The sequence below is a fragment of the Coloeus monedula genome (genome assembly GCF_965178545.1).
Source record: "Coloeus monedula genome assembly, chromosome: 4".
Classification (NCBI taxonomy): domain Eukaryota; kingdom Metazoa; phylum Chordata; class Aves; order Passeriformes; family Corvidae; genus Coloeus; species Coloeus monedula.
The window spans coordinates 75,782,143-75,804,879 of record NC_138784.1 but is presented as its reverse complement, the minus strand read 5'-3'; the positions used below and the strand labels follow the sequence as shown (position 1 = coordinate 75,804,879).

The window sequence follows — 22,737 nt, the reverse complement described above, 5'->3', positions numbered from 1 at the left end:
CGGGCACAGGGAGCCCCGAGGCACGGGGCACGGGGCTGGGGACAGGAACGGGGCCACGGGCACGGGGACACAGGGCACGTGCAGAGCTCGGTCGTGCCGTGTGCCCGGGATCCTTGTACTGGGGACACTGGGGACACTGGGGATGCTGGCATTCCTGAGGATGCTGGGGACACTGGGGATGCTGAGGACCCTGAGGACACTGGGGATGTTGGGGATACTGGGGACACCCGGGATGCTGGTGACACTGGGGACACTCACGTGTCTGCAGAGGCTGCAGGAATTGGTTTCTTCCCTCTCCCGGCAGTTCCCGGCCGTTCCCGCGGCCCTGACACGGAGCCCAATGTCCCGGGGCAGCTCTGTCCCCGCTCCCCGGCGGGACACGGCTCCGGGGCCGTGTGCGGGCACTTTAGGGGTGCCGGGGTCGCGGCCAGAGGGTCCCGGTGGGTTCAGGGATGGGGTAGCGGCCCCTCGGTTCGGGGGTCCGGGTTGTGCCCCGCGCCCCTGCCGGGACACAGCGGGTGCTGCTGCTGGGACGGGGGAGCAGCCCTGGCACGGCCCGGGGAGGGTCCCGGCGCTTTTTGGGAAGCGGGTGACCGGAGCGGGGCTGCGGGTGCTGCTCCCAGCCCCCGCCCTGCCCCGGGGCCTCAGCCAGCAGGCAATTAAGCTAATTAAAACTTCTCCTGGGTTCCCAGGGCTGGGAGCCAGCGGAGAGGGAGAGGGAAAGTGCTGCCGGGCCCCGGCGACGGATGAGGTGACCCGGGGACGGCAGCTCCCGGTGTGGGTCCGGCGGCGGCACGGCTGGGCGACAGCAGCTCCCGGGGTGGCTGCAGCAGTTCACCCGGTGCCGGGGCGGCCGTGAGCCGGCGGCCGGATCCAGCACGGCCGGGCAGGGGAGCGGCACCCGGGATCCTTCCCTGTGCCCCGGGAATGGGGATCCCTGAGCAGGAGGAGGAGGAGGAGGGCAGGGAAAGGCGTTCTGCCTCTGCTGAGGGACCGGCAGGCTCAGCTGGACCCCTGCCCTATCCCCAGAGCCCCCTCCTCGTGCCCAGGCTTATTCTGGTGACACTGATGCCGGTGACATGGCTTTGTCCCTGGGGGTGACAGCGGCGGGCGCTGCCCCACCCGGGGACCCGCACAGGGTCCTGGGAGGGGAGCCCCAGCCAGGACCCCCGGAATGGCCCTGGGGTCGCTGTTGGGGTGCTGGCGCTGTGCCGGGGCCGTGCTGGGTGGCAGATGTCACTCTCTGAGGTCCGTGCCCCAGATCCCACGGGATGTCACACACGGGGAGACCGCGGTGGTGGTGGTGGGCTCAGGGCAGGGGTCGGGGGGCCCAGAGCAGCGGGTGTCCCGCGTACCCCCACCCGCGGCTCTCGGCGTTGTTTTGAGCCGGGTTTTTCTCTCTCGCTGGGACAATCCAGCAGCAGCCCAGCGGAAGAGCCCGGGACGCCGCAGAAATCCCCCGGGAGCCGTGCGGGGCCGGGGATCGCGGCGCTGGGGCCGGCAGTGCCCACAGCCCGGCTCAGGCTCTGTCCCGCTGCCCCTGCCCGGTCCCCACCGCCCCGGGATCAGGTGCTGCCCCAAATCCCCCCGCACGGCGCGGGTGTGTGGAGCCTTTGTGTCCCGATAATACGGAAGAATCCCAGCGATTCCGGGCACGCGGAGGCCCCCGGCCCCTCGGCCTGGGGAAGCCGCGTCGGGGGGAGAGGATACCCCCGACCCTGGGGTCCGGGTCCGGCTTGGACACCCGGGGGTGCTGGGGGTCCCCGTCCCAACCGCACCGGGAGAGCCCAGACCCCGTCCCGGAGCAGGAGTTGGGGGTCCCGGCGATGGAGGCTGTGGGGACCCCTCCCCTGCCGAGCTCTGGCTGCCCAGCTCAGGAGCAGCCCCCCAGGAGCCCCCAGCGCCCGCCCCCCGGGCACCCCACCAGCCCCAGTTTGGGGGAGCTGCTGCCCGGCAGGAGCGGGACGGGTCTGATCCCTGCGGATTTACATTCCTTAATTGTTTCACGAGGCCCCATGTGATGCTTACAAACATGGAACCAGCCCTGCGAGAAGCGGGGGGGGGGGTGCCCCGAGGGGGCCGGGGGCGCAGATGGGGCGGCCCAAACTGGGGGCACTGGGCTGTACTGGGTGGGCAGCTCTGTCCCCCCCCAGGCTCCCCGCCAGGGCAGAGGGGATGTCGGGGTGCCCGGGGGGGCCCCCCTGCCCGGCGGTGCCAGGCGGGAGGCACACGGGCCGGGCTTGGCAGGGCACAGCGCGACGTGGCACGGGCACCACGGGCCCGGCGCCGCCGCCACCGGGGGCTGCGGGGGCCGCCCAGACCCCCCAACAGCCCCAGCCCGGCCCCCTTCCAGTGCCCCCCGAATGGGTCCCCGAGCCCAGCCCTGCCCCAGGCCCGCTCCCCCAGCCCCAGCCCTGCCCCGGGAAGGGCCCGGGGTCAGCGGGGCCGGAGCGGGGCCGGAGCGGGGCCGGAGCGGGGCCGAGGGGACCGGGGGACGGTGCGGTACCGGGAGGAGCTTCGGGGCCAGCGCGGAGCCGGGGCGATGCGGGACCGGTGCGGTGCCAGGGAAGGTGCGGGGCCGGGGCCTCTGCGGAACCGGGACCGGCGCGGGGCCGGGGGGTGCGGAACTGAGGAGGGGCCGGGGAAGGTGCGAAGCCGTGCGGGACCGAGGGGGCCGGGGCCAGCGAGGGGTCTGGGAGGGGCAGCGCGGGGCCGGGGCGCTGTGGGACTTGGGGGTTGCGGGACCGGTGCGGGGCCGGGGAAGGTGCGGGGCCGGTGCGCGGCCGGGGGCCGGGGCCGGTGCGGAACCGAGGGCGGTGCGGGGCTGCTCCCGCCCGTGGCTCCTCCCGTCCCGTTGGGCTCCTCCCGCCCGCCGGCCCCGGCGATATTTAACCTTGGCCGGGGCGGAAAGCGGCAGCACCGAGCGGGGACAGACCCGACCCCGACCCCACCGCACCCCGATCCCGGCCAGGTACCGCCGGGACCCCGCGCCTCCCCCGCGCTGCGGCACGGGGAGGGAGCGGAGCGGGGGCAGGACGAGAAGGGGGCTGGGATCTGGAGCCGGACCCCAGCGCGACCCCCCCGCCGAGCCCCCCCGAGCCACCCGCCCGCTCTCTCCCGCAGCCGCCGCCGATCGTCCCGTCCGGTCCCGTCCCGTCCCGTCCGGCCATGCGAGCCCCGGCCCCGCTGGCGCTGGGTTGCGTCAGCTTCGCGCTGTGCCTGCTGGAGCTGCCCCACGGCCGGGCCCTGCCGCCCCGCAGGTGAGGGACCCTGCCCGCACCCCTGCCCTGATTCCTGCCCGCATTCCCTGCCTGGACCCCTGCCCGGACCCCTGCCCGCACTCCCTGCCCGGACCCCCGCCCTGATCCTTGCCCGGACCCCTGCTCGACCCCCTGCCCGCATCCCCTGCCCGGGACGCCCCCCTCGCCCGCACCCCCTTTGCCCGCACCCCCTTTACCCGCACCCCCGCCCGGCGCGGCTCTGCACCCCCTGCCCGGGACCCGGCCCCGCGGCCTCCCCGTGCCCCCCACGCCCCCTCAGCTGCCCGGAATGGGGACCTGGGGGTCCCCGGGCACCGTCTCCTACCGGGTCCCCCCCCCGCCCTCGCTGCGTGTCCCCGCGGGGACCCGGAGGACGCGGTGGCGAGCGGGGGGTGCGGGGCCCCGGCCCCCCGCGATAGGGGCTGGGGGCACCGGGGTCACGGGGCGCCCGGGGGTGCGAGGGGTGCGGGAAGGGCCGAGGGTTGGGCCACGCCGGGATGAGGATTCTGTGAGTGCAAGAGCTCGGGGGTGCCCGGGGCCGGTGCGGGTGCCCGGGGGGCGTCATGGGGTGCTGAAGGGACAGACCCCCCCGGCTGTGTGAGCGAGCACACACCGCACGTGCGTGTGCGTGTCCCTGCTCGGGGAGCGCGTCTGGGCCGGCCCCGGCACCCGGGGATCCCCGTCTGGCTCCCGGGGGATCCGGGGGGGCGGGAGGGGCGGCCCTGGCACGGCCATGGATGGGGGGGCTGGGGCACCCCGACACCCACAGGGCTGACACCCGGCTGAGGGGTGGGCTGGGCTGGGCTGGGCTTCTCTGGGGTACAGGACGAGGGTTAAAATGGGGAGGAAATATTAAAAAAAAAAAAAGGAAAAAGAGAAGGACGGGATTAAGAATTGGAGCAAAACCTCAAGTTCTTTGGAACTCAGCAGGGGTCCCCTGAGGAAAGGGTGTCCCCAGGGCAGGGGGCACTGAGGCACAGGGGACTGGGGCGGGAGAGCTCTGTGGCACTGTGGGGGTGCCCTGAGGCCGGACCCCCCCCGCGGGTGCCCGGGGCAGGGGCGTGGGTGCCACAGCCGGGACGCGTGGGTGCCGGGGCAGAGGCCGTGGGAACGGGGCGGGCGGAGCGGGGGGAGCCGGGGGTGGGCGCGGGGAGGGACCAGGGGCAGTTTTGGGGCTCGGCGGGTGCCCGGTGGTGTCGCGTGTGCGGGACACGCGTGTCCGTGTGCTCGGGGTACGTGCGGGGCTGCAGGAAGCCTGCCCTGGCTGCTTCCTCCCCCTCCTCCTCCTCCTCCTCTCGCTCCTGCGGAAGCCCCGGGCACGGCGCTGGCTCGGGGCTCATGCGGTGCCCCCGTGGCCCCCCCGTTGCTGTGGCAGTGCCACCCCCCTGCCCGGGTGCCGCAGCTGTGCCCCCCTGACCCCGTCCCTTCTGTCCTGCAGGGACCCCCCGGCGCGGAGCCCCCCGGAGCGGATCCCTTCCCTCCCCGGAGACCCCCCGGCCCCGCGGCCCATCGGGACCCTGCGACACCGCGTCCTGGTGCCCCGGCACGGCCCCTGGGTCGCCCCCCGGCGCCGCCTGCTCGCCCCCCGGCCTCCCCCGTGGCACGTCCGGCACCTCGTCCTGCGGCACGACCGACGGCGGGACCCCCGCCCCGCCCGGGGCCGCCGCCACGCCGGGGGACACCTGGTGCGGGTGGGCTGCGTGCTGGGCACCTGCCAGGTGCAGAACCTGAGCCACCGCCTGTGGCAGCTGCGGGGACAGTCGGGGCGCCGCGACTCGTCCCCCATGAACCCCAACAGCCCCCACAGCTACGGCTGAGGGGGGGGCGCGCCCCCGCCCCGCCCCGCGGGACCCCGCTGAAGCATTTCCACGGCCACTCGTGGCCGGGCTCCTCCGCACTGCCCGGCCCCGGCCGTGGCCACGCCGCGGGCTGGGGGTGTCCCCGGGGGGCTCCTGCCACCAGAACCTCCTGATGGAGCGCAGAGGACCCGGGGCTGGGAGACGGTGGCCAGCGGCGGCCCGGGCTGGCCAGGAGCTGACAGGGGCACCGTGGGCACTGGTGGTGGCCCATGATGACCCAAAGTGATCCCTGGTGGGCAGCGGTGGCCCATAGTGACTGGCAGCAGTGGCCCAGAGTGACTCACGGTGACCGGTGGCGGCCCATAGTGACTCTTGGTGGCTCGGAGTGGCCCCTGGTGGCTGGTGGTGGCCCGTGGTGACCCGGGGGGACCCGTGGTGTCTGGCAGCGGCCAGTCTGTCCGGGGCGGGTCCAAGGGCCACCGGGAATCCCGCTGACCGCAGCAGCACCGGCACCTTGTGCAAGACCCCCCGGCCACGCTCCTGCTGACTCAGCATTCCAGTGCCTGCTGTGGCACCCCCGGAGCCCCCCCAGGGCACCCCCAGCACCCCTTGTCCTCGCCAGGGTGACGCTGGGGCTGAGGGGGTGCCAGGGTGCAAGGACAGGGCACGGGGTCCCCGCTCCGGGGTGGGGGATGGGACGGCCCCCAGCACCTTCCCCATTTGGGGGTCCCAGTTGGGGTCGGCACCTTCCCGGCTGCTGTGGGGGGTCCTGCCCTCCTCAGCGTGGACGTTGTCCCCTCCCCGGGCACCTTGTCCCGTGTCCCCAGCCTCTGTCACCCACAGCCCTGCGGGAGCCGGCGACAGTGAGATGTCCCCAAATGTGGGGGGCAGTGGAAAGTTGGGGTCCTGTGCCCCACTCCTGCCCTATCCCAGACCTGCCCAGCCCTGTCGCCTGCTGCACCTTCGGGGACACCCCCGGCCCCGCTGGTGACACGCCGTGTCCCCACAGGCTCAGTGGGCGCCCACACGGGGTGGCGGCCCGGGGACATGAGGGGACCCCGAGTATCCCTGTCACGCCCGAGTGACGCTGTCACCTGCCAGGGCTGTCACCCCCTGGCCCGGTGGGACGGCGATGTGTGACCCGGTCACTGTCCCACCCCCCTCCTGGGAGCAGCTTGAGCAGCCCCCCAAGAGCAGCATCCTCCCGTTCCCTGCTGATCACCCCTGTCCTCCCAGGAGCATCCCCCATTCCCAGACCATTCCCATTCCCAGAGCACTCCATTCCCACAGAAACCCCCATTCCCAGAAACATCGCCATAATCAGGAACGCTCCCATTCCTGGGAACGCCCCTATTCCCGGGAACGCCCCATCCTCAGGAGCACCCCAGCCCCTGGAGCACCCCGATCCCCCCAGGAGCACCCCAGCGCCCATTCCCCAGAGCACCTGGGGGTCTCGGGAGGTTCCGGGACGGGATGTCCCAGGAATGTCTCACGGTGTTCCAGGAAGTTCCGGGACGGGATGTCCCAGGAATGTCTCACGGTGTCCCCTGGGTGTCCCGGGAGGTTCCGGGATAGGATCCCACGGGTGCCACCCGGAGCTGCGTCCATCCCGCGGGTGTCCCAGGACTTCCCAGCCCCCCGTGGAGCTGCCGAGGGGCGCGGGGGGTCTCCAGGTCTTTGTCCCCTCCTCTGGGTGCCCCCGCTGAGCCTGGTGGGTGCCCGACCCGTCCTGCCCCACGTCGCGGAGCGTCGCTGCTTCCCGCCGGGAATCCTGGTTTGTGTGGAATAAACAAAGTGTGAAGAGGAGCCGGGATGGAGCGTGGTGATCCCGTGGGGATGGGAAACCGGGATGGGGCAGGGATGGGGCGTGCTGGTCCCGTGGGGAGGGGAAAATGGGATGGGAAAAATGGGATGGGGCAGGGATGGGGCACGGTGACCCCGTGGGGATGGGGCAGCGATGGGGCAGGGGGATGGGGCAGGGGGATGGGGCGCGCTGGTCCCGTGGGGATGGGGCAGGGGGATGGGGCGAGGGGCGGCCGTGTCCGGGGACGGGCACCGGCTCCCCCGGGGCCGGGAGGTGACGGGCGGGGGCTGTGCCCGCAGGGATGCGGGGACAGACGTGGGGACAGTGGGGACACACGCACGCGTGTGTGTCACCCCTGCCCACATTCCCGGAGAGGACGTGCCCGTGCCCAGCTGCGTCCGTGCCCTGTCCTGCCCGTGCCCAGCCGTGCCTGTGCCCACACGTGCCCATGTCCAGCCGTGTCCGTGCCCCGGCCCGGCCATGCTCACACGTGTCCGTGCCCTGTCACACCCGTGCCCGTCCCGATGTCCCCGCCGGGTTCCGCTCTCGACGCTCCGGCCAAGCCGATGTCCATCCCCCGACCCCCGCCTGGGGTCCCGGGGCAGTGCCAGGCCAGCCCGGTGCCCCCCCGTGCCCCTTGTTCCCAGGGCCGGCTCCGCTCCCCGTGTTCCCGCGGGGGGACACCGGGGACAGCGCGGCCGGGGGTGCCCAGGCCGGGGGTCCCCAGCTCGGGGCCGGGCCAGGGGTCCCCCAGCTCCCTCCGGGAGCCGCAGCCCCCCAGGCGGGCGCGGGGTCAACCATTAACCGGGGCGGGTTAAATGGTCACCGATTGTCCCCGCGGGGCCGGGCGGGGCCCCCCGCGCCGCCCCCCGCCATAAAAGCGGGGGTGCCGCGGCCACCCCACAGCCCCCAGACCCACCATGAGCAGCCTCCAGGCGGTGAGTGTGGGCAGGGGGGCTCGGGGCACTCACTGGGGGGGCGGACACACCCGGGCCACCCCAAACCTGGGGGGCAGAGGAGACCCCCGGCGATGTCCTCCCTGCTGGGGGGTGTCACCCCATGGGGGACCCCACCCCGAAGGGTGCCAGCCCCAGGAGGCCCCCGCGGCAGGAGGGGGGTCCCGAGGCCATGGGGAGCTGCTCCCCACCCTGGGCAGGGTTGGGGGGGTCAGGGCCAGCCCGGGGGGCTGCAGGGCCTGAGCAGGGACCCCACACGGTCCCCAAAAGGGACCCCCGGAGCTGCTGCCCCCACCCAGGGACAACCTGGGCTGGGCCCCGCCAGGGATCGGGGGCAGCACCCGCAGGTCCCTCTGTGCCCCGGGGGGGACGGGGTGTGGTGATCTGTGACACCGTGTGACGATCTGCGACACCGTGTGACACCGGGTGATAGATAACGTGTGGCACCGTGTGACAAAGTGTGACACCGTGTGACAAAGTGTGGCACCGTGTGACAAAGTGTGACACTGTGAGCCCCTGCGGTGGGGGGACCCCACGCGGCCAGGTCTCCCCTTGCTGCCAGTGTCCCTCTGTCCCCAAGCCCCTGTCCCGCGGTGCCCGGGCTGGGGGCGGGATGGGACCCCTGAGCCATCCCCGTCCCGCGGTGCCCACCCGGGCTCTCCCTGAGCCCCCATCCCCCCGCAGGGCCCCGACTCCTCCGAGGAGCCCAAACCCGGCAAGGCCAAGACCGAGTTCCGCAACTACACCGTGAGTGGGGGGGGCGGGACCCCGGGGTGGGCGGGGGGCCCCAAAATGGGGTGAGGTTCGGGGGGGTTCGGCTGCACGGTGCTGGGGGTCCCATGGCATGAGACTCTGTGGGTGCTGGGGGTCCCTGGGGTCCGGCTGCCCCTCCCAGCCGCGCCGGGGGTCCCGCCCCGCTGCGGGAGGAGCCCGGGGGGGCTCTGCCACCCCAGGCTGGGCGAGGGTCACTGGGGATCCCCCCGGAGCCCCCCCAGCCCCCGGTGCTGCCCTGCAGGAGGGGATGCTGATCGACCGCGTGTACAACACCTACCTGCTCATGCACACCCACCAGACCGTGGAGTTCGTCCGCAGGAAGGTGGGAACTCCCCCGTGTCCCCCCCGTGTCCCCCCCGTGTCCCCACACCGGGGGGTGTCCCAGCCCTCCCACCCCGCACCCCAAACCCAGCCCCGCCGCCCCATCCCAGCCGGGTTTGGGGGGCACCGCAGGGCGCCATCCCCCGCCCCCAGCCCCAGGGAGGGTCCCGGGTGGCGGTCGCGGTGTCCCCACGCGTCGCGGTGTCCCCAGAGCGCGCAGTACGGCTCGTGCTCGCTGCGGAGGATGAGCGTCATGGACGCGCTGGAGCTGCTGGATCAGCTCGTGGACGAGTCGGACCCCGACGTGGATTTCCCCAACTCCTTCCACGCCTTCCAGACGGCCGAGGGGATCCGCCGGGCGCACCCCGACAAAGGTAGGGCCGGACCCCGCGTCTGCCCGCCCTGTCCCCGCCAGAGTCCCCAGCCCCGCGGGTGACACGGCCCCGCTCGCCCCCAGACTGGTTCCACCTCGTGGGGCTCCTGCACGATCTGGGCAAGGTGCTGGTGCTGTTCGGGGAGCCCCAGGTGAGCGGCATGGTAGGGAGGGGGTCCGGGGCCCCCCCCCGCGGCCGGGGGACCCTCGGGAGCTGCTGTGACCCCCCTGTGCCCGCAGTGGGCCGTGGTCGGGGACACCTTCCCGGTGGGCTGCAAGGTGCAGAAGTCGGTGGTCTATGGGGACTCCACCTTCCACGACAACCCCGACACCAAAGACCCCCGGTACAGGTAAGCCGGACCCCCGGGGGGGTTGGGGCGGGGGCTGCGGGGGGGGTCCAGCCCCTCAGCCCTCATCCCACCCCCAGCACCGAGTACGGGATGTACCAGCCCGGCTGCGGCCTGGAGAACGTCCTCATGTCCTGGGGCCACGATGGTGAGTTTGGGGGGCTGGAGGGGGGGGGTCCCCAGTGCCCCCTTTGCTGGGGGACTGCAGCCCTTGGCGTGGGGCAGGGGCTGCTCTTCTGGGGGGGCCGCAGCTCCCGGGGGGGGGGGCCCTGTGACTTTTGGGGGAGCTGTAGCTCTCCGGGGAGGGGTCTGCACCTCTCGGGGTCCCCCCCGGTGGGGTCCAGCCCCGCCCCACGCCCCCCCTCTTTTCAGAGTACATGTACCAAGTGATGAAGTTCAACAACTTCGCCCTGCCCAAGGAGGTGAGCTCGGACTGGGGGGGGGGCTCAGGGACCCCCGAGAGGTTTGGGGCTGCGGGGGGGGGCACCCTAAACCTGTTTCTGCCCCCCACCCCAGGCTTTCTACATGGTTCGCTTCCACTCCTTCTACCCCTGGCACGCCCACGGCGATTACGGCCACCTCTGCTCCGAGGAGGACCGGCGCATGCTGCCCTGGGTCCGGGAGCTCAAGTGTGTGCCCGGGGGGGGCCGGGGGCTCGGCCGGGCCCCCCGCGGGTTTGGGGGGGCATCAACCCCCGGCCCTGACCCCCCGTTTGCCCCCGCAGCAAGTTCGACCTGTACACCAAGCAGGAGGAGCTGCCCGACGTGCAGCAGCTCCGCGCTTACTACCAGGGCCTCATCGACAAATACTGCCCGGGGCAGCTCTGCTGGTGACCCCCCCCGCCCCGCGGGACCCCCCGAAACCCGCCCGGGACTCCCCCGAAACCCTGCCGGGCCCCCCACCGCCGCCAGCACCTCCGGGGCTCCGCAATAAATCCGCTTCTGCCGCAGCCCCGCTCGGTGCCAGCGCCCCCCCCACGGGGGTCACCCCACCCCGCGCTGCTCCCCCGGGCAGGACAGAGCCCAGGACCCCCCCGCCCCGAATCCCAGGAGAGCTGCAGGGCTGGAATGTCAAAGGCTTTAATTAGAAAATTATAGGAAACCTCTGGGCTCGGGGCGGGGGGGGGGAGGAAGCGCAGGACGGGCGGAGCCCGCGGAGGGGAGGGGAAGGGGGCGCGGCGGGAGCACCCCAAAGTGCCGGGGGGGGACACCCCGAAGTGACCTGAGGGGCTGGGCAGGGTAAGCGGAGGGCTGGCACTGCCCAAACTGCTCCAGCCCGCGGGCACAGAGCCCCCACCCGCTCTGAGCCCCTGACCTGTGCTGAGCCCCCCCAAACACTGGGGGGGGCCCTGAGGGGTCCCTGGGCACTGGGGAGGGGGTCCCCGAGCCCCGGGCCGTGTCCCCCCGCTCCCGCATGGCCACGCCGTGCCGAAGGCACTGGCACACGGGGCGGGGTCCACCGAGCGCTGCCCCCCCACGCCCCCCGTTTTTGGGGGGGCCGTGGGGGCTACTTCTTCCTCTTGTTGCCGTGCCGGCCCTCGGGCCGTGCCCCGTCCGAGCCCCGCGTCCCGTCCGAGCCCCGCGTCCCGTCCGAGCCCCGCACCCCGTTGCGCTCGCCCCGTTCGCGGGGCCCTTTGTGGCGGGCGGGGGGCGGCCCCCCCCGGGAGCCCCGGGCCAGCGCCCGCAGCAGCCCCGCGGTGGCGGCCACCAGGTAGAGGGACCAGAGCACGGCCGGGCCCGAGAAGGGCTGGCACAGGCGGCGCAGGGAGCGCAGCAGGCGCGGCAGGACGGCGTCGCCTCGGCGCCGGAGCGGGGGCTTGTCCTGGGGGGACAGCGGGGTCAGCGAGGGGTGTAAAGGGGACTGGGGGCAAAGGAAAAGGGTTGGGGGCTGGAAAAGGGGATCAGGGTGTGGGGAGAAGGGGGTTGGGGACCAGGGAAAGAGAAGGAAGACGGTCAGGGAGGAGGGAAGGGGGGATCAGGGGGCTGAAAAGGGATCATGGGGAGGGAAGAGGGTCAGGGGGCCAAGAGGGTCAGGGAGGGGGAGTTGGGGCCGGGGAGAGGGGGGTCAGGGGGTCAAGGGCAAGGGAAGGGGGTCGGGGTCCAGAATGAGGGAGGGAAGGGGGGTCAGGAGCAGGTGAAGGGGGGGACAGGGGCCAAAAAATGGGGTCAGGGCGAGGGAAAGGGGTCAATGGTGAAGGAAAGCAGAGTTTGGGGCCAGGAAAGGGGGTCAGGGAGGGAGAGGGAGGGTGCTTGGGGGAGAGGGAAGGGGGCTCAGGGGGGAGGGGGTGAGGGAAGGGGATCAAGGTGAAGAAGAGAGGGTCAAGAGCAATGGAAGGGGGTCAGGGAGGGAGCTGGGGCGAGGGAAGGGGTGTCAGGGCTCAGGGCCTGGGGAGGGGTCTCAGGGCCCGGGGAGGGGTCTCAGGGCCCACCTTGAGGCCGTGCTGGCTGAGCAGGGACTCCAGCATGGGGTCTCCCAGGGACACGCGGGGGAAGAACTCCTGCACGTGCTGCCGCCGCCACCACGGCGCCGGGCCCGGGCTGCTGCAGGGACAGGGGGTCAGGCGGCCCCAAACCCCCCCAGAGAGGGGCTGTGGGGGGCAGGGGGACCCCTCCCCGCTCACCTGCCCTCGCTGGGGGCTGTGAACCAGTACTTGTAGAGCTGGGCCCGCAGGAAGGTCGGGGGGCGGCCGTGGAACGGGTACCGCGACTCGTCCGTCTGCACCAGCCGGATCACTGCGGGACACGGCGTGAGAGGCCAGCAGGGACAGCCCAGAGGCCAGCAGGGACAGCCCTACACACCCAGGGACACCCCGACACACCCAGGGACACCCCAAACACACCCAGGGACAGCCCAGAGGCCAGCAGGGACACCCCAACACACCCAGGGACACCCCAAACCCCAACAGGGACACCCCAACACACCCAGGGACACACCAAACCCCAACAGGGACACCTCAAACCCCAACAGGGACACACCAAATACACCCAGGGACACCCCAAATCCCAACAGAGACACCCCAAACCCCAACAGAGACACCCCAAACCCCAACAGAGACACCCCAAAACACCCAGGGACACACCAAACACACCCAGGGACACCCCAAACCCCAACAGGGACACACCAACCACACCCAGGGGCAGCCCAAACACACCCAGGGACAGCCCAGAGGCCAGCAGGGACACCCCAACACACCCAGGGACACCCCAAACCCCAACAGGGACACCCCAACACACCCAGGGACACACCAAACCCCAACAGGGACACCTCAAACCCCAACAGGGACACACCAAATACACCCAGGGACACCCCAACTCCCAACAGAGACACCCCAAACCCCAACAGAGACACCCCAACACACCCAGGGACACACCAAACACACCCAGGGACACCCCAAACCCCAACAGGGACACGCCCAGGGCTGCGGGAACACCCCAACACAAACACAGACACCCCAGAATGTTGTGGGGGACACCCTGGACCCAAACAGGGACACCCCAAACCTGTGATGGCTGGAGAGACCTTGCCGCACCCTGGGTCCCCAGAGCCCCCCGTGTCCCCCGAGCCCCCCGGGCAGTGCCCCGTGCCCATGGCTGACCGTCGGGCTGGCCCTGCAGCAGGCGCAGCACCAGGGCGCTGAACCAGGGGCTGCTCTGGTGGGGCCCCAGGGCGGCGAACCAGAGCTGCCAGTCCAGGCGGGGCTGGTGCGGGGCCACCACGGCCGGGGCCGCGCTCACGTTCCCGGGCTTGTACATGAACTCGATCTCCTGCGGGATCGGGAACGGCCGGGATGGGGACGGAGACCCCGACACGCCCCGGTGCTGCCCATGGGATTGGGGATGGAGACCCCGACACGCCCCGGTGCTGTCCATGGGATTGGGGATGGAGACCCCGACACGCCCCGGTGCTGTCCATGGGATTGGGAACAGAGACCCCGACACGCCCCGGTGCTGTCCCTGGGATTGGGATGGAGACCCCGACACGCCCCGGTGCTGTCCCTGGGATTGGGAACAGAGACCCCGACACGCCCCGGTGCTGTCCATGGGATTGGGATGGAGACCCCGACACGCCCCGGTGCTGTCCATGGGATTGGGAACAGAGACCCCGACACGCCCCGGTGCTGTCCATGGGATTGGGAACAGAGACCCCGACACGCCCCGGTGCTGTCCATGGGATTGGGGACGGAGACCCCGACACGCCCCGGTGCTGTCCATGGGATTGGGAACAGAGACCCCGACACGCCCCGGTGCTGTCCATGGGATTGGGAACAGAGACCCCGACACGCCCCGGTGCTGTCCATGGGATTGGGGACGGAGACCCCGACACGCCCCGGTGCTGTCCATGGGATTGGGGACGGAGACCCCGACACGCCCCGGTGCTGTCCATGGGATTGGGATGGAGACCCCGACACGCCCCGGTGCTGTCCATGATTGGAACAGAGACCCCGACACGCCCCGGTGCTGTCCATGATTGGAACAGAGACCCCGACACGCCCCGGTGCTGTCCATGATTGGAACAGAGACCCCGACACGCCCCGGTGCTGTCCATGATTGGAACAGAGACCCCGACACGCCCCGGTGCTGTCCATGGGATTGGGATGGAGACCCTGACACGCCCCGGTGCTGTCCATGGGATTGGGATGGAGACCCCGACACGCCCCGGTGCTGTCCATGGGATTGGGGATGGAGACCCCGACACGCCCCGGTGCTGTCCATGGGATTGGGAACAGAGACCCCGACACGCCCCGGTGCTGTCCATGGGATTGGGAACAGAGACCCCGACACGCCCCGGTGCTGTCCATGGGATTGGGGATGGAGACCCCGACACGCCCCGGTGCTGTCCATGATTGGGGACGGAGACCCCGACACGCCCCGGTGCTGTCCATGGGATTGGGGACGGAGACCCCGACACGCCCCGGTGCTGTCCATGGGATTGGGATGGAGACCCTGACACGCCCCGGTGCTGTCCATGGGATTGGGGACGGAGACCCCGACACACCCCGGTGCTGTCCATGGGATTGGGATGGAGACCCCGACACGCCCCGGTGCTGTCCCCAGGGGCTGTACAGGGGGGGGACAAATCCTGGGAAACTGCAGGTGTGACATGGCACGGGGTGGGACTGGTCTGGAAGGTCTGCCCCATCCTTTAGTGCCCAGCTGTGCCCATCCCGCAGTATCCAGCTGTGCCCACCCCTGACTCACCGTCCAGCTGTGCCCATCGTAGCTGCCCTCCAGGATGACCTCCGGCCGCCCGCCGACCCCGGTCATCCTGCGGAAGAGCCCGTAGGAATTGACCACCTGGAAGCGCTCCACGGCCCCGAACATCTGGTGGATCCCGGGCCACAGCTTCCCGTTGGACTCGTGGTCGATGTAGGTGAAGGGCACCTGGGGTGGCAGGGGGGGCTCTGTCACGGCCTGGGGGGGGTCGGGGTCCCCAGGAGCCCCCCGTGGCCCCCAGGAGCCCCCCGTGGCCCCCGGCCCTCACCAGGCTGACGGCGAACAGGCTGACGGTGGCCGTGGCCATGATGGCCCACTGCAGGGTGGCCCAGAGCTTCCAGAAGCATCCACGGACGCAGGCACAGCTGGGGGGGGCACAAACGGGGTGGTAAGGGGGCCGAGACGCTCAGCCCCCCCCCCCAATTTGGGGGGCTCCAGCTGTGGGTGAGGGGTTAAACACCCACCCCCCCACCCCTGACCGCTCCCAAATCCCGGAGCGGGGCCGCCCCTTTCCCAGTGTGTCACCCCGGTGTCCCCACGGCCCAGGACACCCCAGGGGCCCCCACGCACCGGTACATGGCCACGAGGATCTCCCAGGACAGGGACAGGAAGGCCACCCCCACCAGCGGCAGCGTCACCGTGCGCAGCCACGTCGTGAACTCGTGGTAGGTGAAGGCTGCGGGACAGCCCCGGGGTCAGGGCCGGCCCCTCTGGCCCCGCAGGGAGGGGGCACGCGGGGTCCTCGCACCCCCCTGGACGTACCCACTTTGGAGTCCAGCAGTTTCTTGTCCCAGTTGACCTCCAGGCTGAAGTAGTGGACGGTCCAGTAGAGCAGGAGGCCGTAGGTGCTGAGCTCCAGGAGCGTGGCCAGCACCGAGCCCAGGCTGGGGGGCCACGCTGGGGCAGGGAGGGGGCTCAGAGCCTGCCCGGGACCCCCCCTCGCAGCCCTGGGGTCACCCACGGGCACAGCAGCCTGCCCCAGGGTGGGTGAGGGGCCACGTGGCAGCAGCTCCGACTGCGTCCCCTTGTCCCCTGCCCAGCCTGGAAAGGACCCCTCCCCCCAAACCAGGGGTCCCAGTGCTCCCAGCATTACAGGGAAAAGGAACGAGGAGGGAAAGGCCCAGGAGCAGCAGAGCCACGCTGGGATGCAGAATTCCAAGGGGTGGGAGCCCCTTGTGGGGTGACAGAATCCCCCCAGGAGGTGACAGCCCCAGCCCAGGAGGGACGGCCTCACACGGGTCATTTATTGTTCCTTAATTCCCTCATTTGGGAAGGAAGAGAAATCCTCCTCCTCCTCCTCACCCCACACCCGGCTCAGACCCACTGGAGCTCCAGCCCCAACACCAGGGAGGATTCAGGGAATCCTGGAATGGTTTGGGTGGGAAGGGACCTCAGAGCCCCTCCAGTGCCAGCCCTGCCATGGCAGGGACACCTCCCACTGTGCCAGGCTGCTCCAGCCCCAATGTCCAGCCTGGCCTTGGCCACTGCCAGCGATCCAGGGGCAGCCCCAGCTGCTCTGGGCACCCTGGGCCAGGGCCTGCCCACCCTCCCAGCCAGCAATTCCCAATTCCCAATCTCCCATCCAGCCCTGCCCTCTGGCACTGGGAAGCCATTCCCTGCCTCCTGTCCCTCCATGCCTTGGCCCCAGTCCCTCTGCAGCTCCAGGCCAGGCTGGACATTGGGGCTTGGAGCACCCTGGGACAGCGGGAGGTGTCCCTGCCCACGGGGACTGGAATGGGATTTCAGCTCCCATCCCACCCCAACCATTCCCTGATCCCACAGCTGTGCCCCACAGCCCTGGGGTCCCCATGGGCACAGCCCCTGCCCCAGGGTGGGTGAAGGACCACGCCAGCAGCAGCTCCCAGAGCGTGGCCACGACGTCCTGTGTGCCCTGCCCGCTCTGGGAAGGTGTCCCCCACCCCAAACGGGGCTCCCGGCCTCTCACCACTGCCGTGCCTCCTGCGGGGCTGGCCCAGCCAGCGCCCCACGTGCTCCTCGTCCAGCAGGGAGAAGGCCAGCACGATGGTCAGCGCGTTGAAGAAGTTGTAGTTGCCCGTGAGGATGATGAGGACCTGCAGCAGGACCTGGGCGGGGACAGGGTGGGGTTGGGGGGTCACAGAGGACACTGGGCACACCCCAACCAGCACCACCACCAGCGTGGTCACCTCATCTCGCAGTGCCCACAGCGAGAGCCAACCCCAGTCCTGGGAGACCCCCACGGGATCCCCCTGGCACAGTGGGGGTCGCACAGGGCTGGGAGGGGGTCACTGGACAGGGGGGCAGGGGACACTGGGCACGCCACCAGCAGTGCCCACGGAGCGAGGAGCCCAGCCCAGCCCTGTGAAACCCCCCTGGCACAACCGGGGCCACAAAGGGAGCTTCACAGGGCTGGGGGGCAGAGCACACCGGACACGGGGCACCCTTGATGCCATGAAGATTTTTTGCCTTTTCTTTTATACCCCTGTTACACCTTTTTACAGCTTCTGTATTCCCAGTGCTTTTTGCCTCCATTCTTGCACCTGTTTGTCAAGCTGAGAGACTCAACATTTGAGAAGCTTGGGAGCCAGGGATCAGTGTGCCCCAGAGCCCAAGGTCCTCTCCAGAACATATTCTGTAAACCAAGGTAGAACCATCCAGGGAAGGTTCCTTGGGGAGGGGGGGCTCACTCGAGCCTCTCATTGGGGAATCTTTGATAAATCTGCTAATTAATAACACCTATAATGATATACCCAGTGTTGGGGGAGGGACAGACACAGAGATGGACTCGGTGGGCTGCATCTCGATGCACATGACCTGGCCGTGTGCACCTAAGGATCCTTTAAAACAAATCCCAAGGTAAAATCCCTTTTCCCCTTCTAACCGTGTCTGACTCTTGATTTTAAGACCAGGAAAAGGCATCAGTTGCTTGGTTCCCTGACCAGGAAAAAAACCTTCATGGCATCACCCTAACACCTCCGGCACTGTGCCCACCCCACCTGCAGCACCCACGGAGCGAGGAGCCCACCCCTGGCCCCTGTGCAGCCCCCCTGGGTGCCCACCCTGGCCCGAGGAGCCCCCTCCCCACCTGGCAGTAGAAGGCGAAGAGGCGCAGGCGGCGCAGGGGTGCGAAGAAGAGCGGGGGCACGGCCACCTCGATGACGTAGGTGGCCACCACGCTGAGCTTCTGCAACCACACGGGCAGCTGGTGGGCGAGCCACGCGCCCGGCGTGGGGATGCACTGGCTCTCGTAGTGGTAGGTCAGCGCTGCGGGCACGCCGAGGGCGGGGAGGGTTTGCCAGGATTCCCCAAAATTCCAGGTTTATTTGGATTTCCACCCACCCCCCCCCCCCCGGCAATAAAAGCAATACTAAGCAGGGAAAAGCTGCTGTTTCGAAATGAGATGGTATCTTGGGGCTGGGGGACACAGGGGGCTTTCCCTAATTTATTTCCCAAAGATTCGCTGGAATTCCAGGCTTCTTTGGATTTTCCCACCCCCCCACCATGGAATAGAACCAACACTAGACAGGGAAAAGCTGCTGTTTCTAAATTAAATGGTATCTCAGGGCTGGGGGACACAGGGGGCTTCAGGGGGGCCCTGAGGGGCTCCAGGTGGTATTTTCCATAATCTACTTCCCGAAAATTCACTGGAATTCCAGGCTCCTTTGGATTTTCCCACCCCACCATGGAATAGAACCAACACTAAACAGGGAAAAGCTTCCCTTTCCAGATTAGATGGTACCTCAGGGCTGGGGGACACAGGGGGCTTTCCCTAATTTATTTCCCAAAAATTCACTGGAATTCCAGGCTTCTTTGGATTTTCCCACCCCACCACCATGGAATAGAACCAACACTAAACAGGGAAAAGCTTCCCTTTCCAAATTAGATGGTACCTCGGGGCGACAGGACACAGGGGGCTTTCCCTAATGTATTTCCCAAAAATTCACTGGAATTCCAGGCTAATTTGGATTTTCTCCCCCCCCCCCCCCTCCCCAGCATGGAATAGAACCAACACTGAGCAGGGAAAAGTTTCTGCCTCCAGATTAGATGTTACCTCAGGGCCACAGGACACAGGGGGCTTCAGGGGGGGGGCTTTCCCTAATCTGTTTCCCAAAAATTCACCCTAATTCTGGGTTAACACCAGTTTTTCCCACCGTGGAGTACAACCCACACAGAACAGGGAAACCTTCCTGGCAAAACAGGAGGGATTTCCCAATTAAGTCGTGCCTCAAAATTGGGGAGGGGGGCACGGGGGTCTTCACGGGGGTGTGAAGACCAATTTATTTCCCAATAAATCCCTGCAATTCCAGGTGAACACCTGAGCCCCCCAAGACCTGAGTGCCCCCAAAGCTGCACCCCCACCATGTGGGGCAGCGGCTCGTGGGCATCACGGCCCCTCAAACTGGGGGAACCCCCCAAGACCTGAGCCCCCTGAAGCCCCCCGAAGCCCCCCCTCACCTGTGAGCCCCCACCAGGTGGGGCAGCGGCTCGTGAGCTTCACCACGCCCGAGGCGAACATGAGGCGGAAGAGGAGCCAGCGCACGCCCCAGAAGGTGACGGCGTCGTGGGGTCTCCAGGCCGGGGACCCCCACCTCAGCAGGCGCAGGGGGGCCACCAGCACGGCCAGGAACCCGGCCTCCAGCAGCAGGCTGTCCCTGGGGGAGGGTGTGGGGGGCACAGAGCTGAGACCCCCTCACCTTGCACCCCACAGGGGGTTGGGGACACGGCCACGCCCCGCACATGGGGCTGGGGACCCCGTCCTGCTGAGCCCCCGCTGCCCTGCCATCCCCAGAGACCCCCACCCCGATGTGCCCCAGAGCCCCCTGTGCCTCCCACCCTCGTCCCCAGAGCCCCCCCACACCCCCTGTCCTGGTCCCCAGAGCCCCCTGTGCCTCCCACCCTTGTCCCCAGAGCCCCCCACAACCCCGGTCCCAGTCCCCAGAGCCCCCCTGTGCCCCCCAACCCCGATCCTGGGGAGCCCCTGTCCTGCTGTGCCCTTTGTCCCAGACCCCAGAGACCCCCAGATCCCCATGTCTGGACACCACAGCCCCCCATCCCGGTCCCCAGAGCCCCCTGTGCCCCCCATCCCGGTCCCCAGAGCCCCCTGTGCCCCCCATCCCGGTCCCCAGAGCCCCCCATCCCGCTGAACCCCCTGCCCTGGAAGGTTCCCCCAGCTCTGAGCCCCCATGGACGGGGTCGGACTTACCACTGGAAGTAGAGGAAGACCTGTCCCACCTGCAGAGAGGGAACGGGGTGGGGGCTCAGCCGGGGGGACGGGGGGTGGTCTGACACCCCCAGACCCTTCCCCACAGGGAGAGAGGTGGGCACAGAGCCTTGGGTCACCCCCAGGCACACGGCTCTGGCCAAACCCAAGGGGCAGTGAGAGGTGACAGCCCCAGCCCCGGGAGGGGTGGCCCCGCACCGATCATTTATTCTTCTCCAATTCCCTAATTTCAGAGGGAAGAGAAATCCTCCTCTTCCTCCTCACCCCACACTCAGCTCGGACCCACTGAAGCTCCAGCCCCAACACCAGGGAGGATTCAGGGAATCCTGGAATGGTTTGGGTGGGAAGGGACCTCCGAGCCCCTCCAGTGCCAGCCCTGCCATGGCAGGGACACCTCCCACTGTGCCAGGCTGCTCCAGCCCCAATGTCCAGCCTGGCCTTGGCCACTGCCAGCGATCCAGGGGCAGCCCCAGCTGCTCTGGGCACCCTGGGCCAGGGCCTGCCCACCCTCCCAGCCAGCAATTCCCAATTCCCAATCTCCCATCCAGCCCTGCCCTCTGGCACTGGGAAGCCATTCCCTGCCTCCTGTCCCTCCATGCCTTGGCCCCAGTCCCTCTGCAGCTCCAGGCCAGGCTGGACATTGGGGCTTGGAGCACCCTGGGACAGCGGGAGGTATCCCTGCCCACGGGGACTGGAATGGGATTTCATCTCCCATCCCACCCCAACCATTCCCCGACCCCACAGCCGTGCCTCCCCGCACCGAAATCCGAGCACGAGGGAAACCCAGCGAGCTCACGGCGCAACACCAACACCTCCCACCCTCACCCCAAGCCCCCTGCTACCCCCATACCTGGTACAACGACAGGTACAACACCCTGAGCAGGGCAAAGACCAAGCAATCCCGCAGGGAATCGCAGAGCAGCGCTCCGAAGGCGGCCAGCACTCCCAGCACGCACAGCAGCTCCATGCCCTGCTCCGTGTCCAGCCCCAGGCGGGGACCGAGCCACAGCAAGGTGGGCAAATCTCGCAGCTGCTCCCACAGCCCCTTCCCGCTGAGCCGCAGCACCCTGCGGGCCGGCAGGATGCCCTCTCTCCCGTACAGACCTGGAATGGGAATGGGAGTGAAGGATTCCTGGGAAAACAGGGAAGTTCTCGGGCGGCGCCTCGGGTTTGTCCCTGCAGCAGCCGCTTCCGCGGCTGCTGCAGGGACAAACCCGAGGCGCCGCCCGAGGAGAGGAGATGATGCCGGTTTTGTCCCTCCCTTCATCCTGGTTTTCCCAGCTGGGATTGGGAAGAGCCCAGCTGCGAGCCAGAGCCGTGTGGAAGGGACGGGGAGCGGCTCAGGGGGAGCCGGGGGGACATGGGGGCAGCGGGAGGTGATAACGGGGATACGGGCAGCGGGACGGGGATGGCGACTGTCCCTTTCCCAGCTCCGTCGGTCCTTTTCCCGACACCGATCCCAATCTCGATTCCACTGGCCACGTCCCCGGATCTGTCCCGGTTTCCTGGTCCCACTCCCGGCTCTATCCCGGTTCCCCCAGCCCCACTCCCGACTCTATCCCCGTCCCCCAGCCCCACTCCCGGCTCTATCCCGGTTCCCCCAGCCCCACTCCCGGCTCTATCCCGTTCCCCCAGCCCCACTCCCGGCTCTATCCCGGATCCCCCGGCCCCACTCCCGGCTCTATCCCGTTCCCCCAGCCCCACTCCCGCCTCTATCCCGGTTCCCCCAGCCCCACTCCCGGCCCTGTCCCGGATCCCCCAGCCCCTCCGCGGCTGCCCCCGGGGCGGTACCGGGGATCTGCACGTAGAGGGAGCCGAAGGCGGCGATGTAGACCGCGGCCAGCCCGGCCAGGAACAGCGTCCGCGGCCGCGCCGGCTCCCCCATGGCGGCCATGGCGGCCCCGGGCCCGGCGGCGCGCGGCGGTGACGTCAGCGGCGCAGTGACGTCAGCAGCGCGCGGGGCGCGTCACGGAGCGCGGGAAGGACGAAAATGGCGGCGGCGATCGCGGGATGAGGAGGGGCCGGTGAGGGGCGGGGAGCGGGGTCGGGATCGGGATCGGGACCGGGATCGGGGTCGGGAGCGGGACCGGGACCGGGACCGGGATCGGGACAAGGACCGGGATCGGGATCGGGACAAGGGCCGGGATCGGGACCGGGATTGGGGTCGGGAGCGGGACCGGGATCGGGACAAGGACCGGGATTGGGACCGGCATCGGGACAAGGACCGGGACCGGCATCGGGACCGGGATCGGGATCTGGACCGGCATCGGGACAGGGACCGGGATCGGGACTGAGGTTGAGATCGCGGTTGGGGTAGGGATTGGGATGGAGATTGGGGTCGGCATTAAGATTGGAATTGAATTTGGGCTTGGGATCGGGATCAGGGTCGGGATTGGGGTTGGGAGCGGGGTAGAGCTAGGGATGGGAATTGGGGTCGGGGTCAGGTGAGGGGTCGGGATAGGGATGGGATCGGGATAAGAGTCAGGGTCGGGACCGGGATCTCGGCGTTGGGATCGGGGCCGGGACTGAGGCTGGGATCGGGACCGGGATAGAGTTAGGGCTGGGAATTGGGGTCGGGGTCAGAACCAGGGTCGGAATCGCATCGAGGTCAGGATCGCGATCAGGGCCGGAGTCGGAGCCAGGGGCAGCACTGGGATCGGGGCTGGGACGGGAACTGGGGCTGGGGTCAC

At 69.5% G+C, this 22,737-nt stretch overlaps 3 protein-coding genes across 4 annotated transcripts; 2 read left to right on the top strand and 1 right to left on the bottom strand.

Moving 5' to 3' along the window:
- Nucleotides 1–3,168: 3,168 nt before the first annotated feature.
- ADM2 (adrenomedullin 2) lies at nucleotides 3,169–5,077 on the top strand (the record flags this gene model as incomplete). The annotated part of the gene is made up of 3 exons (XM_082280391.1): nucleotides 3,169–3,260; nucleotides 4,571–4,653; nucleotides 4,749–5,077. 3 exons carry the CDS (start codon nucleotides 3,169–3,171, stop codon nucleotides 5,075–5,077), a joined length of 504 nt encoding a protein of 167 aa, XP_082136517.1.
- A 2,706-nt stretch (nucleotides 5,078–7,783) lies between these two features.
- Nucleotides 7,784–10,467, top strand: MIOX (myo-inositol oxygenase; the record flags this gene model as incomplete). Its single annotated transcript, XM_082280390.1, has 10 exons — nucleotides 7,784–7,801; nucleotides 8,504–8,566; nucleotides 8,835–8,915; nucleotides 9,126–9,288; nucleotides 9,372–9,439; nucleotides 9,528–9,637; nucleotides 9,715–9,782; nucleotides 10,007–10,056; nucleotides 10,151–10,263; nucleotides 10,359–10,467. The coding sequence occupies 10 exons, from the start codon at nucleotides 7,784–7,786 to the stop codon at nucleotides 10,465–10,467; spliced, it is 843 nt and encodes a 280-aa protein (XP_082136516.1).
- Nucleotides 10,468–11,014: 547 nt separating this feature from the next.
- Nucleotides 11,015–21,972, bottom strand: LMF2 (lipase maturation factor 2). 2 transcript variants are annotated; one of them, XM_082280857.1, is made up of 14 exons: nucleotides 21,839–21,972; nucleotides 20,898–21,151; nucleotides 20,030–20,058; nucleotides 19,282–19,478; nucleotides 17,912–18,090; nucleotides 16,793–16,931; nucleotides 15,610–15,744; nucleotides 15,418–15,523; nucleotides 15,116–15,212; nucleotides 14,833–15,015; nucleotides 13,230–13,398; nucleotides 12,255–12,366; nucleotides 12,063–12,174; nucleotides 11,015–11,455 (listed from the first exon to the last, which is right to left on the bottom strand). In XM_082280857.1, exons 1-14 carry the CDS (start codon nucleotides 21,939–21,941, stop codon nucleotides 11,141–11,143), a joined length of 2,130 nt encoding a protein of 709 aa, XP_082136983.1. In that variant the 5' UTR covers nucleotides 21,942–21,972; the 3' UTR covers nucleotides 11,015–11,140. The 2 variants fall into 2 exon arrangements, with proteins under 2 accessions (XP_082136983.1, XP_082136984.1); XM_082280858.1 differs by having other exon boundaries at nucleotides 12,063–12,171.
- Nucleotides 21,973–22,737: the final 765 nt, after the last annotated feature.